This window comes from Stylophora pistillata, chromosome 5 (assembly GCF_964205215.1).
Source record: "Stylophora pistillata chromosome 5, jaStyPist1.2, whole genome shotgun sequence".
Classification (NCBI taxonomy): domain Eukaryota; kingdom Metazoa; phylum Cnidaria; class Anthozoa; order Scleractinia; family Pocilloporidae; genus Stylophora; species Stylophora pistillata.
The window spans coordinates 14,672,988-14,692,317 of record NC_142523.1 but is presented as its reverse complement, the minus strand read 5'-3'; the positions used below and the strand labels follow the sequence as shown (position 1 = coordinate 14,692,317).

Genomic DNA, 19,330 nt, shown 5'->3' with positions numbered 1-19,330 from the left:
TATATTTTTTCTCCATAACAGCAGCCTGGTCTATCGGAAATTCAGACAACCCTACCGGTCTAATCTCATAAAATTTGAGCCTTTGGCAAAATTCAGGATTCAAAGCTCGTTTCCGAACGAACGAGAGAACAATTTCTTTTATCTTTATTATCTTTTGACTTTACGTCTTTCTTCATTTAATTTTTCCGCGTTGGATCTATAGCATTCATTATTGATTATACATGGTAAGTGTAGAATTAAAAGAATATATAAGTTTGATAATTTCGTTGACTTGTGTTGTTTCCTGGGGAATACGGGGATAACTCAGGCGTTTTGACCATTAGTGTATCATCATATCTACAGCTACTCTTATCATGTCGAACTACATCATATGAAACCTTCGTCTGGAAGCGTTAAATTTAAATACATTTTTCCAATGTCATTCTTGAATTGGAAATTAGACTCCTGGACGCCCCGAAAAACAAGTCCCAGCGGCAGGTAAAAACTCCAGTGGAGTATTCTGCCTGTGAGGCATGATATGCAAACATATGCAAACATTCATACTCGTAACAGAAAGTTTTCCTCTCAAAATGCCGCTCATAATCAGAGGGAATTATAAAAAAAAGACCTTTCGTAGCAATAAGTTGCCCATAGTACGTCAAGTCCTTAACAGGGAACATCTGGAAGGCTGCACCTTTCGGTTAATAAGTTTTTTATCAAAGCAACTGGATAAAATATTACACCAAAATTAAGTAGTTTACCTTTGCCCACTTGTTCTGTACTTCGAAGCCTGACTAACGATAGGTAAATCTTTGCTAAATTTTTATCAAACAGTGATTAACTCCAGGTTTTACAAATATATACATGAAAAGAGAAATTTGGTACAACCGAAAATGGACTGTTACATCCACAGGTAGAAGGAATTTCAGGTAAAAACTCGGCCTCTCAAGTATCAGGGTTTGGGCCAACTAGAGTGTATATACAGTGTACGCGGAAGGATAAATTTGAATCGCTCTCCTCTTCGCATAGATGAAGATAAATAAGAAAACAGAACGTGAAATATAGGACTATCGCAAGGAATGTTATCCTTTTATCCAGGTTTGGAGTGTGATTTCAGAACTTTATCTTGCGGAATCAAACGAACTTTTCTGGTGAATCATTCTGATTCCTACAACAGAAAACTTTCTTGACGATGTGTTTAGCCTTCTGTTTCAAGTCGTACTTTCTCAAAGTGTATGTCAACGGATTGAACACAGATGTACAAATCCTTAAATAATAGATAACGATGACCACTTGCGTCGGTAACTGACCCTGATGATTCTGTTGCAAGATTTCTAAGATGAAATATGGCAGCCAGAAAATGACGTAGAGTGTTAGTAGTAACACGCATGTCAACACAGCACGCCGACGTCTTCGCTGGAGTCTCTTCTCGCGTTTTACGAACTCCGTTGGTAAATTTTCCCGCGTGATTCTCTGGCATTGTCGCCGCAGTAACAACAGCATGTGGGCGTCAAGAACTATCATTACCATTAGAGGAACAAGGAAGAACACGACAATTTTGAACAAGAATAGAATGGTCTCTTTCTGACGCATGGGGGCCAGGTCTTCTTCAGCTGTCTGCACGTTGATGTTCCACGTCCACCATAGACGAATCAAAGAGCTGAGGCTAAGAAACCAAGTCAATCCGAGCACAGTCAGGACTCTATCACGGCGGACAATTTCGCAGTAACGTAAGGCCCAAATGATGTAAATGTAACGATCACAGGTCATAACGGTGATGTGAAGTACGGTAGACAGGGCCATAAATGTGAAAAAGGTGTAGGAGCTTACGCAGATGGAAGATATCAGTGTGGAGCTGCATGCCACGAGTAGTGGTATACCAACCAGACCTACCAGGAAGTCTGATACAGCTAAGCTGGCTAGGATGACGTTACTTGATGTTCTTAAGGAAGAGTAGCAGCTGATAAGGAGGATGACACCGCTGTTTATAACCAGGATGAAAATCATAATAACAAGGGCAGGTATTGTGTCGAGAGGGATGTCATCATCTAGATTCCCAGAACCCATATTTTTACCAAAGAGAGTGATGTTTCCACCCTTTTCTGTCTGATGACTCATAATTTTTCAACTTGTCGAGCGACTTTTAATCTTCTTCCTCTAATGAACTGTTCTTTGAAATCGTCAATCGATGCCAAAGCGAAAAGACCGATCAGAGTATGGTTTCCCGTTTCTGGCGGTAAATGAACAAAGTAAAACTTTCATTTAACTCTTTTTTTTTTAGCTAAAATTAAGAGTGCGTTAGTAGCTGAGACAATGCATGATGTAAATAATGATGTTATTCCTTCACAATTGAAGGATTTGTTCATCCCTACCGCAAAAATTCATTCTTTTTACGCGATCTTCAGCTTCCAACAACTTTAATGTTAAAAAATCAAAACTTGAAATTGAACGAAAATCGTTTTCAATAATCGGTGCAAAACTGTGGAATGAGATACCAACTAAGCTCCGAACACTACCAAGATAAAAATTAGTGATAATAATTTTGAACGACTTTTCGACCTCGCTGAGGTCATTTTCAAGATGATGAAAATGAAAATTTTTACATATATGTACTAAATTCGAGACGTGGGAATGATAAAGGCGATAAAATATGAAAATATATAAACGATAGGCGTAAAATACAAGTGATAAAATTGCAAAGGAGACAATACGAATAAATTAATATGAGAGTTGACGAAAGTAAAACTATAAATTATACGACGATACCGTAAATTATTATCACCAATTTTTATCTTGAAAAGCTTTTCTAAAAAAACTACTTATCAAAATCGTGCGATCTTGTTCAATATATTAGAATTTGAAGACTCCTTCGAAGACTTAGAATGGATAATCTCTAAAGTTAGTAAATACTCTTAGTAGCTATCACCTTTGTCTCGCCCATCCTACCTTATCCATTCTATCTTATGTATTCACTCACAACATAATGCGATGCCAACTTGAATTAGTCACATAGTTGTTTCCGTAGACTTAATTTGTTTTCGTATTTACCATCTATTTATTTACCTATAGTTTTTACTGTGTGTATTTTCCTCTTCTTTTACTGATTATCCTGGCCCGCCTCGATTAGCACTGCTATCTGCGGAGCCAGGGGAATAAGGATTTATTGTCAAATAACAAATAAAAATATTGTATTGTATTGTGCAATGTTTAATCAAGATTTTTTAGTCACCACAGGGTCGAGCCTGTTAGCTGGGAATAACAAGAAAACCGATCAAGTATGGTTTCTCGTTCCTGGTGGTAAATTGATATATAAAAAAATAAAACTTTCATTCAATTCCTTTTTTCATCTAAAAAATTAAGAGCGCAATGTCAAAATTGTTCGTCGCAACAGGGTCGAGCCTGTTAGCCGGGAATAACAACAAAAAAGGTTCTTGATAATTTTTATACAGATTTCCATAGATTTGTCAGTTTTCTGCTCGTCAACATATTTGAAACAAATAAACAGAATTCTTGCAAATTTTCCTCAATGGCAATCCTTGCTCATCAACAGTATTCAAACTTTTATTACAAGTTTAACAAATTACAGAGTTTAAAGACTGCAAATTGCGCATCAGAATTTCCTAATAACCCCATAACATTTGATAGCTGGATCAGCATCTAATTTCTCCCCACAATGATGCCTCAGAATCAAACATTAAGGTAAAGAGAATAAAGGAAATGATCACCAGCTAATGAAGCTCTTGATTGTTAAATAAATTCTCCTTGTCAGCACCTTAGGAAACTACGGTGAACAGTATGGAGAATATGCATAACGATGTTTGGGTTGAAAGGATAAATAGGTGTAACAGTCGGTTGTAAAATTCATGCCCAGCACCATATTTCATACAACTATCACAAGTTTTACGCGTTTCGCAGAGACCTTGCAGGCTGTAAATTGTTGAAATTCCCATAAAAGGGGTCTGAAAAATCCCGTGCCACAAATTCTGAAGTTAGGTTACAAATTTTGCGCGTTCCTCACAAGGTATAAACACTATCGATTATTACAAACTTCCTAGATTATAAAAAGAAAAAGTTTGGCAAAGGTTATTTACTCCGCGAGGACATAGGGACTGTTTAATGCTCAGAATTTCTTTTTCTTTCGCTCATTAACAGATCTAAATCTGACATAAACTTTGCAAAGTTATTAAAGGATGAAAAGGCTGCGAATTGCCTAGATCTTCCTCGCTCATCAAGAATTCCATGCATTTCAATTCAACCCAAACCGTTCAGAACTTCTTAAAATTTTCATGCTCATTAACAAATTTTTAACCACAAACGAAAATTTTCCACTGTTTTTGTTTTCACATCTAGACACATTTCCTGCATGTCTGATGAGTATGTTTTCAAAAGAAACAAGACATGAGGGGTGTGAAAATGGTTGGAGAATTAATTTCGAAACTGTGCCTCAACGTAAAGCTTCGAGAATTTGATATACATGAAAAATCAGATTCAAAGCAGTATTTGACGAAACGAATCTCTAAATCAAACTCTTGTTTCGTTTATTTAGATTATGTGTTTATTTCCAGTGATATAGCCATACTATGGCCGGGTGTATCCAATTGAAATATTTTGGTCAGTTTCTAGAATGATTTTAATCACAATTACTTGAGCCAATCCCTAATTGAACATCCTACTTGCAAAGCCTCGTTTCCCAATTTCAAATAGCATCACCTGGTCTTAATTAGGTTTTTCCCTCTTATTCAGCTCCTCAACTGAATCTAAAAATCGAAGTCTGTTGGATTAAACGCTTCCTGATGTTTTTCTCCTTCAAGCTAAATCGCCTCTCCACATAAGCAACTATCAAAATTAGCTATTTTCATTGACTATTTTATTCGCACTCTTAAAAATGTTGTGTCTATCTGAATTTCTCAGCTCTCCTTCTGACCCTTTTTCAGGCACTCGAATAAAACACATGTATCACTTGCAGGCGCCTGATTTTTTTGTCAGTCATTTTGCAATAGTTTTTTGGTCTTGGTAAAAGACGATAAAACGTGCTTGCTATTCACTGGGCTTGGTTGAACATGTAAGCCAATTATAAGAAAGATTTATAACATCCGAATATTTGTTTTCATAATGACGATTAAACTCCTCACTCTTTCAGTTCAGAACAGGTGCTCGCGCAAGAGGTTATGGTTCGATCTCTTAATCATTGCGGACTTTGAAACGAAAAAAACTCTTCACTGCATGCGTTGAAAATGTTTCACGCAAAAAAAAAGATAACAAATTTGGACGTAGTCTAAGAAGAATCAATTGCTGTCCAAGAAGAAATTTAAATTGCAAACAAAACTAATGATAAAAAAGATCAGATAAAAGGCACTTTTTCTAATCTCCACACAAAGTATATTCAACTTGTATTCGTATTCTGAGCAAGGTGTTGTGATAGTCATCTCTGTTTTCTACAGTACAAACACAGAGAGAAGAGCCTGAATCCACTACACTACCTTAAAGTAGATAATTGCTGATTCACCTAGAGTTTTTGTTTTCCCGCAACATTCGGTTAAAAATTTTTGGAATTACTCACGGCAAAAAAAAATTTTTCATTTTAGGAAAATAGCTTAGCGTATAGCATTTTGGCTTATGTCATGAATATCTTGGATGTAAATATCACAAGTAACCACTAACAATTCGTTTCGTTATTCCTCTGCAGTATTCCTTAAAATACCAACTAGTTTCTGACATTTCAACCTGATCAAGTGAAGCGCGTTTGTTTATAATTAAAGTAGAATTTCACTCATTCGAATTGAACTAAGGGAGCAAAAAAAATTTAAAGATAACAGAAAATTTCAGTCAGCTGGTTATTCTAATTGACTGTTGAGTCTTTTGAAGTAAAATTGCATAGTTCGCTAGACCTGTAGGGAGGCTCTAGCTGTGTGGCTGTACTGCTGCCGATGTTTCTAGAACTTTAAAACTCTGACTCACCCGAGGAAGACGTTTGTGCGCCAAAATTCTTCCAAAGGCTCTTGCTGTGGCAGTCAGCTCTGACTATCGCCTAACTAGTTTTACAAACTTTTAATCAAAATCCCGCAATATGTTTTACTTGCAGTTTATCTCGATTATGTCCTCTCATTTGATAGGCAGTCGGTTGCTTTGATGTATATGTAGGAGAGAAAACTGATTGCCGCACATTTACGATGATCGGTTTACCGATTATGAATAAGACAAAAACAGAATACATATAGAAGCCTAATTGCAGAGATAATTTCCTGGAAGAGGTTAAGAAGCAAGCCAAATAGGAATTAATTAAACTGTAGAGAGTATCTAAATGTTCCACGTTTATGTTGGAAACTTGATTAGATTCATTCCCTCACAATGATTACAATGAAATCTGATGTAGAAAATGACGATTGCCGAAGTCCAGGACTGCTTTGAGAAGCAGACCGTTGTTTACATCCGTAATGTTTCATTTTTCATTTTTTCCTACAACGTCGTTCTGCAATTAACTGGTGTATGTCGGAAGTGAAACTTCAGACAACACCGCCCATAATGAGAGGTGTCTTTCCAGTATTCAGTTTTATTGCATACTCAATACAGTATTTGTTCTCTGATTGGTTTCACAGTGGAGTAAGGAATTTCTATATTGCACTCGCTCGAAATCGTAAGCTTCTACGTTGGATGAAAATTATTACAAAAAACCTATCCCAGATGCTCATTTCACAGTTCTTACAAATAAGACATCCATTCCGAGGATTTCCCTCACAGCCGAAAAGTGTTTGGGGTAATTTTCACCCGGCGGACGACATAGTAAACAAGAACACGTATGAGCCGTAAACTCAACTTTCGAAACCCCACCTGATGTCTCGTCTACTTAATCAACTGCACCACTCTAGTTGACCTGGTCAATTAAGTATTAACGATTAAGGAAAAAATGGAGGAGACTGCTTTACTATGGTCTTGTGAAGTAAATATCGACGAGCAATCATTGACAGAATGCATGATAACACCAGTTCGTTAATTAGCTTTAGGAACTAATACGCCTTATCGTGAACATTTTCCGACCTAACACCTTGTGTACCCAAAGTGTTGAGCAATCGAAGCCACATCTCTCTCTTTTTTTTTTTTTTTTTTTATTTTTTTTCTTGGATAGTCAGGAACACTGAAAGACTTTACTCAACATCTCAAGATATCTAATGTTATGTATCCCAGTTCTCCATTTCGAATTTTCACAGCCAAATTTTCAAGTGACCGAAGAAACCTTTACTGAGCGAACAACCTGTAAACGAACAACCTGTAAACGAACAACCTGTAAACGAACAACCTGTAAACGAACAAACGAATGTATAAACTTAAGCATGACGAGGTGGCCGGGTATGTACACGACGAAGGAACGAATGAACCTCGAATGAACTAAAAATGAGCGACCGAGCAAAAGAACAAGGGAACGAGTGAACTACCGAACCTGTAACGAGCAAACGAAGAAATCTCGAGGACATGTACTTTAATTTTCCTTTTAGCCCCTCTCAAAAAAACGCGGTTCCTTTTCTGCCAGAGTTTTTGTGGTGAACTCCATCTCGATAAATCTTTGTACTCTTATACCAAATATTGTTTTATGTATTGTCTAAATAAAACTCCATCACGGCTTTTTCTTCTTAAGGCCGTCAGTTGGCTTCTCTGATATGGTTATTTTTTTTTATATATATATAAAGCAATTTTGTCTGAACTTTTAAAACAAAAGAAATTCTATCCATTTACTAACTTTTGAATGCATTGATACGAAAAGAGAGAAATATAGACAAAAAAAATTCCCTTTTGTCTTAACCTACCACTCACTTTGGCCTTCACCAGCCATCTTTGGGCCGATTCGACGCAAAGATAATGCCCAATTAAGACTGCGTTTCCGCACAACTGTTTTCAGTGGATTGTCCTGGATTAAACGTCATTTATTTTGTTGAGAAAAACGAAATTAGCTTATGCTAATTTCGTTCGAGATGTCGCCGTACAGTTGACAATTGAAAAAGTAAGACTTGCCATACATGCCCTCAGACTACAGCCTCACCTGCTCAAAAACAAAAACATGAGCAAACACAGACACAAAAAAATAAAACAAACAAACATTCGTATCGATTCTAGCCAGGGGTGGCGGTGAGTAGTAAAATTCGAGATTCCCCGAATGCCGAGACCCCTGTTTGAAATTCCGAGTCTAAAACGAACGCTTTTAGTTATACAACTCTTTATCAGTGCAATCGCTTTATTCCATTTGTTGCTAGGTACGATGAATGGCTTAAAAAGTTCGCTTTAGAGTTGCAAAGCTCTCGTTTACGTTCGTGTTTCTGCGATATATCAGCTTCTATATCACAATATTTTTTTTTCAAACAGCAACGATCATACACAGAATTTTGTCGCTCACAAACCTTAACTTAAGACTGCATGTCCAAATCTCAGACTATGAGAAATTTAAGATGAGTGCGAGAATTTGAAATTAATAGCAAAGGTTAACGATATTTCGAGATCGCATGTATTGAAAAATTTGCGAGAGCTGCGGTCATGCGCCAGTCGCCGTTCTCTTTCTTTGAAATATGAAACACAACTAACCTTTTTCTGGTCTGACAACAGCCACTAAGTCACAGATGTCATCGGGAGAAAGTTACAAGAGTCTGTAGTTTTCATCATAATCCCTTCTTTCTTTACAAAAACAGGTTTTAATGACCCCCATGGGTCCGCCTTCAGAAAAAAAAAAAAGTATCGCCCACGTAATGTGTCATCAAACGGGGCGTGGAAGCCAAAACAACGAAACATTTAAGAGTTCTGACTCTTCGCAAGCACAAAGCCAATATAAGCACCGACGTCAGAGTGTTGGTGAAGCTTAATTCATTTCTTTTAACCAATCAACTTTATGCAGTGATCGTAAAATCATTGAGCCATGACCATTCAAAGCCGGCAAATCCAAAGAAGCTTTCAATTTACAGTCTTTCAGCCTGGACGTACGGTTTTCTTAGGTTTGACGCAGATATTTTGTGGGGTAACAGCACGGCAAATGAATTCCGTGTCAAAACAGAAATGGACAAAGGAAATTACTTTTGTATTCAAGCACGTGCATGCAATTTTTTTTACTTGATTTTCGCCAGATATTCATTTTGAACGAAAGCAGTCAAAATTGCGCTTTTTTAGCTCTCGTGCGCCATTGCCAGGCGCTAATCCATAGTTTCGTGAAACGTAGATAATTTTAGATATTTGTTTTTGATAAAAAAAAAGCCTCTTTTTGTCCCAACACAATTGCGGTTTGTACTCATTTAATTCGTTTGAAAAAAAAGTTGCACGTGCGCAAAAAGGTCAGCTATCGCAGTATGATTTGCATACTATTTATTTTAAGATGCACAATTTATCAGGGAAAAACAAATTTTTCTATTTTCTTTAAAGTAAAGAAGCTAACAGTGTATCCCTTTCTTGAAAATTTAATCTTGAGACCCTCCTATTTCAAAATTATATTCTGGTTTGTTTTGACAAAGTTCAAATGTCTTAGAATGTTCATCTTGACGCACTTGCAATGAGGATTAAGATAAGACGAAAGAAACAAGGGTGATCTCTAGGGAATAACCAATGCTTCCGTGGTCCAAAGCTATGACCAGGTTGATAGACCGCTCCGAAAGTTATCTCCCCTCCCCCTCCTCCCTCGAACTGGAGAAGGAAACATTAAGATCTTAATGATAATTATCCGTATGCATATTCTCCATACCGTTGTCCATATATTTTCAAAGGCGCTGACAAGGAGAATTTGTTTAACAGTAAAAGCCTTCTTTAGTTAGTGATCGTTTCCTTTATTTTCATGTCCTTAATGCGTAATTCAAGGGTGCTGTTGAACGAAAAAATAAGATTCTAGTCACTCTTAAGCGTCAAAGGGCTAAAACAGTGTGAGTTTGTCTTGACAGAGAAGATGAACTCGACCGACTGACACTTCAATAGATTCCACTGACTTAAGACGAAAAGAGGAACACTCTAGAGTCCATTACAAGCTGTTATCGTGATCACGCTCTAGAACCCACAATCTTTTGTAAGCTAGTCGAACGTTTTAACTCCCAGAAGTGATTGACATGTAAGTTCTCTCTAGAATGAAAATACATTATCCAACAATTAGGTAATAAGAACACTCAGATTTATCAGGTGGAAATTATCTTGATCTATCACCAAATTCTCCTAACTAGTTTACTATGAGATGCAAGCAGCCAAACGGGAGAGTTGACAATCAGATCGCTGGAGTGAAAGGATTTAAAACGATCTGTATTCAAAGATAGTGACATTTAAAAAAAAATGACTGCACAATTTCTTCAGTGTGTTGACCGCCTTATTCCCGTATATAGTAAATCTACATAAAGCAAAACCTTTTTTTCCCAATGCAAGAAAGTTTTTCAATTGTTAGTTTTCACAGAACCCTCTGAATCCTACCACGGACAAAGATCTTACATTCAATTTCTGCCAAAAAAATGATATTTCAGATTAATCTTCCTACAGATGTCATTGAAGAAAATGTTGTGAAAACATGGCGACGAAAAAGATAAGACCTTATGAGAATAACTTAACGCGAGGAGAAAACAGAACTGTTAACAAAAGCGAGATGGGTGTATTATTACACTACAAAAGCTTTTCTTCTACAAAGCAGCATAAAACCTCTTCGTTGCCTCTCATTTTTCAAAACTGCTTTCAACCAAGTCGAAATAGGTACACACGTTATTGTCTAACGATTTGTTTCAAGACATTAGACTTAAACTTGGGGGGCTTTGATATGGGAAATAAATCTGATGTGCATTGTCTACATGATCTAATATTAATTCAGGGAAAAAGAAGATCAAATGTGCTTTCAATCGGGCTATTAATTATTTAAGACCTCCATCTCATTCTGAAAGTAGATATCGTGGGATTGCAAGAGAATAAAATGAAATCTCGGTACAAAGTTCTCGCAGCTGAAAAGTAAAATTCTGTAGAAGTTTCCTTGAAATTAAATCCTTCATGGAACCGAAAATCTGGTAAAAAAAAAATGTATATTCCTCTCCTATTTATTTCAAGTTTTTGTCATTCAATTGAGTGAAGGAGAATACTGAGCAAAACCAATATAATTAATATGATTCCCAACCTTCACGATTACGTTATCAAAACGTCTTGTGGTGGACAAAAAGTCCAATATTCAAATGACAAACTTTACTTTGCTGGGTTAAGAAAGACACGCACAAAAGTTTTCGAAGCAATTCCAATTCCTCCAAAGATGTAGATCGTAATTAATGGCCCTTAAATTCTCTTTCTTAGCAATAAATGATTTGGAATCTGGAAAGCAGGCAAAACAACTAATTTGTGTTCCGTTATTACCCAAACTCTCGATCTATCCCGCTTAACTTGAGTTTGATCTCTATTTATCTTAAATCAACCTTTCGTCCTGCGAGTCTAGTCGTTGAAAAACCGTTTGGTAACTAAAGATGGTTTTTCCCAGCTGTCAATTTTTTTTCAATGTGTTGTTAACCGTATCGTTGTGGTTTCACAAGTGTTTTCGAACTTTATACCAAAAATGGACCTCTGATCTACTTTAAAATACTTTTCAGTTTTGAAACATTTCTACCGGTCCGTATAGTGTACACAACATTCTTAAACTGAAATTTTTAAAACAAAGTTATCCAGAAAGTAAAAATTAGAAATGCAATTAGTCTCATATTGTTTTCTTCAATTGACTGAAGGACTTATCATTGAATACGTCCAAAATCCGTTCACAAAATTAAAAAAAAATCGTTCTTAACTGAGTAAATATTTAGGTTTGTTAGTCTTGTAAGCCTTGTTAGCCATCTTATCTTTCTTCCCTTAATTTCCTGTATGATTTCATTTCGAGTCGTATGATTTTCTTAAAGTGGACACAAGACTGATGCTTAGAGATCCACGCATGTTATATGTAATCATTTCGTCTACAGTGTGATTTCTCATCGTTCACAGAGTAATGAACTTAATTGTTGTTGGTAGCAAGTTCTGCCAAATGCTACCTCACAAGCAAGATATTTTGGTCGGTTAGTAAAGATACCCACAACGATTTCGCGCTGAAACATCGTTAGAAAGGCGAGGAAATGTTCCTAAAATTATGAAGATATGTCCTTTAGATATGTGTGACTCTAGCAGAACTGATAAAAGATTCTTGTCTTATCATGGAACTATGGCATGACTCACTATAGTATTCTCTGAAGTTTCGTATTAAAGCAACCGACAGTCAAATCTGCGAAGCCTAAGGCTCGGATCCTTGTGGGAATATTTTGATTATCCCGAATCCGAAGTTATTTTTTAGCCATCATCGTCTTATAACGAGCGGGCTGATAAGTCACCATCTTTCTTACAATAATTTCATGTTTTGAGTCGCTTACCTAGACAACAACTGAAAAAAAAAAAAAAAAAAAAAAAAAAAAACTAGAGCAATGCAGGGTCAGAAGTACCTATTACCTTTTACAAGACTAGTAAATCACCTTACGAATGAACTCCGCAACCAACAATCTACTCACCGTTATACTGTCTCTCCTCTTCTGTTAAACTCCGCTGATATGAAATCTTAAGCCTTGACTGGACTAAGGAATCATCAGAAATCGTTCAATTCATTTGAGTTTCTACTAAAAGGTTTCCGCTCATATTTATCCGAACTAATCACTGATTCATTCAACTTTGCTTTTAATTTCCAGAAACAAAGCTATAGTTTCTGATAAGCTAAGATGATAAATAATTTAGGAACCGGCTTGTGGTAGTTTCAAAGTTCTTTTCTACTTAGCGGACATAGTTATTAATCGAGTTGGCACTATTCTAACCAATCAAAAAACGGTATTCAAAGATGAAATTTATTCATCTAGACAGCTGATGTTATTTTGCCGTTAATAAGATCACGGAATTTCTAGTGGAAACTTTCAAAACGGGCAACGAAGACATTGAAAATTGCACTGATACGACTAGTGTACATAATATTATAACGGAGTATAACGAGCTGGAAATTAAAAAAAAAAAAACTTTTTTGTTTTCGTTTCCTAATTATCTGAACTTAACATCATTTTTCCTTCGGTTACTCCCAAACACCTCACATGGTTACTGCTCTATTTAACTCATAAAAACACATATGTCCCTTATCTCGTGAACAATATTTATTTTGTTAGGTAGAAAATCAAAGACTCGAGTAATGAAAAAAATAATATTGCAAATTATAAGTTCAGACACGGAACATCTTAAAATATCCCAGTCACATATGCCAAACTAATGATAGAAATTTCGAGTAACAGCAAATTAAATGAAAACATGCGTAGGTCTTTTAATTTATCGAGAGCACGAAAAAAAAATGGTTCTGGGTGTATTGCCATGGTATTTCCTTTTTCTTGTTCTTGGTTTGAGACGATGACGGATTTATGGTATAATTTTTTTATCAGGCTGACCCAATATCACTTCGTTTTTATGTCACCAGAAAGTATTAAAAACCTAATGGACTGGCTATGCGCGTCAGGCTTGCAGGGAAAAAAAAATGAAAACCAATAAAGGACTCGTAACACTAAATAAACAACGCAATCATATTTTAAGTCTCGATGTTGCGTATATAATCAAAATTATTAAAAGAACAAAATAACACCATGCTTTAATTTATCAATCCCTAGTGAATGAAAATTGGCGGAAGCTTTTCCTTATAATCCATTTATACACCGTCACTGTTTCTTCAGTTGTCACTGAAACCTCTCGGTTGAGCTAATTCAGATTTATATTTCAGCTTACAATCGTGTTTGCAATTAGCTCACGTCTTCTTACTAGAATAAAATTTCCCTTCAAAAGACCTGTTTCCGTGAATTTGACCAACTCTTTCTTCTCGTAATGGTAAAAGTCAAATACGGAATTCCAAAAATGTTTTCAATATAAAAAGATGGATTCAAATTGTTATTTCCAATAGGAATTGTTTATTATGTTAGTCGGTTATCTGTAAAACTGTCAACAATAAGATTAATTTCAGCTTTTCAAAGTTTGAAAGCTTTAAAGATAAACTTTTATCTCTGCCTTATTCATTTCAAGTGTTGACAAGTGCCCCACCAAAAACAAATTAAAATCACGTCCCACGCGGAGAAATGATATTCTATCAATTTCCTCGGTCTTCTGGAACGATCTATCGTTCCAAAATAACCCAAAAGGGCTAAGACAAATGCAAAATTTCGACCTAATTATCTAGTGTCAGGTTTAAAATTCCTGGAAACATTACCAACTGGTTTTTAAAGAAGCGAATGTACTTGTGCATGTAAGATTTTCATTACGAATGTCAGACTCAATGCAAAATAGCTATGCAATAAAGTAATAGCAATAGATTGAATTTTGCTCGTTTACACGACAAGTCCCACTGTATATAGTGAGCAAACATCAGCAAACGTTTGAAGTTTTCCTTTAGAAGCATGTTCATTAAAAGAATGATTCGATCGCGATCCTTCCTGTATTTCCTTTTTCATTTCAAGCTCCCGCCGATCTACGGCATCGCCAGGGAATCTGACTGGAACGAACGCTCAATGATTCAATCGAGTCGTCCGTAGTGTATTGTAATTATTGTAACGGTTTCGTGGGAAAATATGCGTCGCCTAGAACTACCTAGCATATCAAATGTCCGCTCTTTATAAACATGCGTCAGTTTACCAATGCTTATTACTGCTGTCTCACCTCTTATTCCCAATATCTATCAGTTAAGAAAAAACATATATACTAGTATTATGTGACTGTCATTAATATTCAGTCCTCCGAAAGTGACAGTTGACGCGTAAACAAGTTGTTTTTATTCCTTGTCTCTTACAACATGGTGGATGAAACGTATAATCCTTACACTACGCTCTTAGGGGAAAGACGACCTCTTAGAAGCCTCAGACTATGGAAAGTGTTAGCTTTACTGTCAAGTCTGATAGCCATAACTTTTGCAGCAGTTTTTGTTTGGTACGTACTCACACACAAGACAAAGGAGGCCAGTGAAAAACAAAATGCGAGCAACGATGTTACCCTGGCGTGCCCTCAGCTACCTGCATTGTTTCCTCTGCCGAAGGAGACCCCAAAGCAAATCAAAGTCTTTAAGAAGCTTAATTCGACCCTTAGTGCTGTAGTTAACGAGAGTTCGTCGCTGCCAGCCATTTCTATGAATGTATTTTACCGAGATGAGATTCTTTGGAGCGGCCATTATGGAAGCAAGATGTATAACCAGCCGACATTGAAACCAAATGACACTACTGTTTATCGAATTGGAAGCGTCACAAGATATTTGCTGTCCTCTTAGTGTACAAATTGTACGAAGAAGGAAAAATTTCTTCCCATTGAGTAAGTATGCTCCTAATTTCTCTATTAACAACCCATTTACCAACGACAACATTACACTACGCCAGATCGCGAGTCAAATGTCGGGATCGCCGCACAATGTTCCCTGTCTAAGTCAGTGCACAAATACAAGCTCGCGTGAGCAGCTTGCGTTGCTAAGAAACCGCACGTTAGTTCTTCCTCCTTGGAAGGAGCCTTCGTACAGCAACCTTGGTTACGCATTGCTTGGAAGGCTTCTCAATGAAAACCTACTGAACGAAACATTCGAGAACTGGACGAAAGATAACATTCTGATACCCCTAGGAATGGCAAATACTGGCTTTCAAATCACAGATGAGGTGGAGAAAAACATGGCGTTCCCTTATCAGTGCAAAGAACAGCGAATGACGTTTTATGACTTCGGTTGATTGGCACCAGCAGGGGCTATGTACTCCACTATTGAGGATCTTGCCAAGTTAGGAATGATGCTTGCTCACCCAGACAAACAGAAACTGTTCAAACCTGCCACTCTTCGAGAGATGATGACTCCCAGAGACATCACCCCGGATGGAGCGACGGTGTGGGGATCCCCATTTGAAATGTTCTTCAGAGAACATTTCTTGATCCGCACCAAAAATGGCGGCATTGATAGCTACTACGCGCTATTCATAGTTATTCCTGAGCTGGCTCTTGGAGCAAATATTCTGATGAGCACCACGTTTTGTGTTCAGCCAACCTGGTCTCAAAGCTCTGAGCTGCTTTTCAACCTCCTTGTTCCGAGACTCAACGAAACTCTTTTTGAATTGCAGCGTAAATCCCACTTTCCTTTTGCTACGGAACCTTTCACTGGAAAATTTCGCCTGGAGCCAGTTAATCCAATATTCGGTAAGAATGTCACTGTTAACATCACCAGCTGCCAAATTTCTTTACTCCTAAGTGTTCCTTTCGTTCCGACCCTCGAACTCGAAATTAGGTATATCGGGGAGAATCTGGTTTTCCAAGCTAAAACGCGTATCCCAGGGAATTCTTGTTTGGGGGAGCGCGGAGGAATATTGGCAAATCTATATTATGAGCCCCTCGATAAAGAGAAGCTGTCACAGGGTTTCCGAATTCCGGAGTGGGGGATTCTTGCAAAGCGCCTGAAAGCTGGCGGCGAAAATCCAGGCGATAATGAGAAGCAGGAATTTGATTTGTTTAAAGACTTAAGGAGTTTAATATGGATCCCGAACCCTTCAATCTCTCTATCTAGACTATTTGCCCCCTACGCTTGTTATCGAGATTAATAGCAATTCAACTTAATTCTCAGTACAGTTTAGAAATATAGAGAATTGATAGAACTATCAACTCAAGTATTTTTCTTGGACAGAGCACAAAATGTTTGGCACAGTTAGGACAATAAGCATCTATTTTTCGGGGACGTAATCGATAAAAGTAGTACAGAAGACGGCGTTTCACCTAGTTCTACTAATCGATAAAAATCGACGAAATAATGACATCATCATACAAGTTAGACATAACACCTTTTTATTGATAAGGCTGGATAAGCCGTTAATTACATTGGGGAGATAGATGATTTGTAAGTATAGGCTAATATTTAGTCTCAACCAGGAGGGAGGGGTTACTCCATTGTTCTCTGGCATAAGCCGCCGTCGAGACACCACTATCAGAATGACGCCACATAGCAACATTAGAAGCATTTCCCTAAGTTTGCTCAGTCTAGCTTGTGGATAGTAATAGCAGCTAACAAAGAAAAGGCCTTTATAGGCTTCTAGCATGTTGTTATTGACTAACATGAAGTGAGGGTTGATCTGTTGTTGATATTTTCTGTTAGTTTAACAGTGTATTGTCTTGCATTGTTTCTAATTATACTGAATAGAGTTCGAGGCGAGTGCGACTGACCGCCATATTTACTTCCGCGCATGTCAAAACAAACTAAAAATTAAACGCACGTCGTTTTTTTCTGTAAGCTTTGAACAAATGGGCCTCACAAAGGAGCTTTTATTCCTTGTTTTTGCACGTTTATATTTATTGTTATCAGGGGTGAATCTAATGTTTCACAATGCTCATCAATCCTTTTCAGTTTGAAGTTGTCATTGTATTAAATAGTGGCGAGCCACGATTAGACCTGACCATATTTATCTTGTCTGCTAGTGTTGTAAAGACTTTGGTGGGAGACAAGGATTCTAGTTATTTTGCTTGTTGGCTTGCGTTTATCTTTTCCGCTTGTGACCCTTTATCTTAACCGCTCTTTGTACTCCTATAATTTTTTTCGGGCTTGTATTGGGACTTTCTCGTAGCCGGAGTGTTGACTTGTGTCTTAATCTGGAGACAGATTGAGACACAAGTCTCAATCGTTGAACGAATCTGGCTTTGGGTTTCTCCGGATTCATTTTCAGTCTTGTCGGGTTCCGTTCGACTTTGTTAGGGTCTCACCTCTACATTTCTACTTGTCACCGATTTGAACGTAAAGCTACGTCGTCAAAGTACTCATGTGACGGTTTACTCTAAATATATCTACGTATCATAAGAAGAAGAATGAAAAGTGTAAGGAAAAGAAAGGAGAAAGAATAGGAAAAAAAAAAAGAAAAGAAATTTGAAAGGAAGACGAAAGATGTTGACGTGGCCAGGGCTCCAACCTTATTCGCACCCGGGAGGAGTAGGTATCTACATTACGCTAGGTACGCAGAGCGTACGAAGCGTCGTACATTTGAGAAAGAGATTATAAAGTATTTAGTTTACCTCTTAAACACATTTAATACGTCTATGATTCTATTCATTTCCTGCTCTATTCACGGCTTGACAGTTGACCAGTGTGCAAACTCAGTTGTAACTAAGTCCTTTCTGACCCCCCTCCCTTGCATTTTAAACCACATTGCTTTTTTTCTCTACAAGTCTCTAAAACTAAGACAGTAGGCATATGCAGTCATAGACTGCCTTTTATTTATCTTTGTTCTTTGTTTAGGACCATGCCTGGTGAATTTAAGGTACCTTTTTTTTTTTTTGGTTAGGTTCAGTATCACCGCTTTTATCTGTCTCCAGACTGTGGGCTGGGCTCAATGGGCTGATTATTTTGACGTCCGTGACGTGCGTGGAAAAATTAAAACCAATAAAGGACTCGTATTTGTAAATAAACAACGAAATCATATTTTAAGTCTAGGTGTTGTGTCTATAATCAGAACTATCAAAAGAACAAAATAACACTGTGTTTTGATTTCTCGGTCCACTTTGACTGAAATTTGGCGGCAGGAAATTTTCTCCACAATCCATTTAGGCGCCGCCACTGTTTCTTCAGTTGTCGCTGAAAAAAGACCCTTTGATCAAACTAATTAATTCAGCTTTATAATTCAGCTTACAATCGAGTAAATTGGACAAGTTGCAATACAATTCTCCTTCGAAAGATTTGCTTACTTGACTCAAACCAACTCTATCTTCTCGCCAGTGTTAAAAGTGAAAGCACAGAATTTAAAAAAAACGTCTTTATGATAAAATAGATGGATTGGAATTGTTTCTTAAACCAGGAATTGTTACCGCTGTCAGTTATCCGTTTAAACCCATCGTTCAGATTAATTTTGGCTTTTTCGAACTTGCCGCTGAAGGTTAACTTTTATCTCGATAAAACCAGCTTCGAATGACCTCAGAAAATTGCTTTAAGGAAGGAAATATCCAGCAAGTTTTTTTGTAGGGATTACGCTTACTGGCGACATATGGATCTTCAACCAGAATTAACATAAAATCACGTCCCACGCGCTAAGGTGTTGATTAATTTCTCGTCTTTCCTGACGATCCGGCTCTTGTTCGAAAATAACCCCTCATAACGGGCTAATTACCCAGTCTCAGGGTTAATTTTTTTTCGAAACAGCATAAGAAGCTTTTTAAGAAGCAAATTGACACATGAGAGATTTTCCTTACGAATCTTTCTTACAAACTTAAATGCAAAATAGCTACGCAATAAAACAATGACTGTAGAAATTGAATTTGGCTCGTTTACGTGACAATTCCCTCTAAACCTGGTGTATTTAGTAAACATGTGTGTTGCCTAGCTTAGCAAATGCCAAGATGCATCGGTGTACCATGT

At 37.2% G+C, this 19,330-nt stretch overlaps 1 protein-coding gene and 1 pseudogene across 1 annotated transcript; one reads left to right on the top strand and one right to left on the bottom strand.

The window, feature by feature from the left end:
• Positions 1–129: 129 nt before the first annotated feature.
• Positions 130–2,205, bottom strand: LOC111339823 (adenosine receptor A3-like). The gene has a single exon (XM_022946546.2). The coding sequence runs from the start codon at positions 2,095–2,097 to the stop codon at positions 1,114–1,116; it is 984 nt and encodes a 327-aa protein (XP_022802281.1). The 5' UTR covers positions 2,098–2,205; the 3' UTR covers positions 130–1,113.
• Positions 2,206–14,718: 12,513 nt separating this feature from the next.
• LOC111339825 (beta-lactamase-like protein 1) lies at positions 14,719–17,389 on the top strand (annotated as a pseudogene).
• Positions 17,390–19,330: the final 1,941 nt, after the last annotated feature.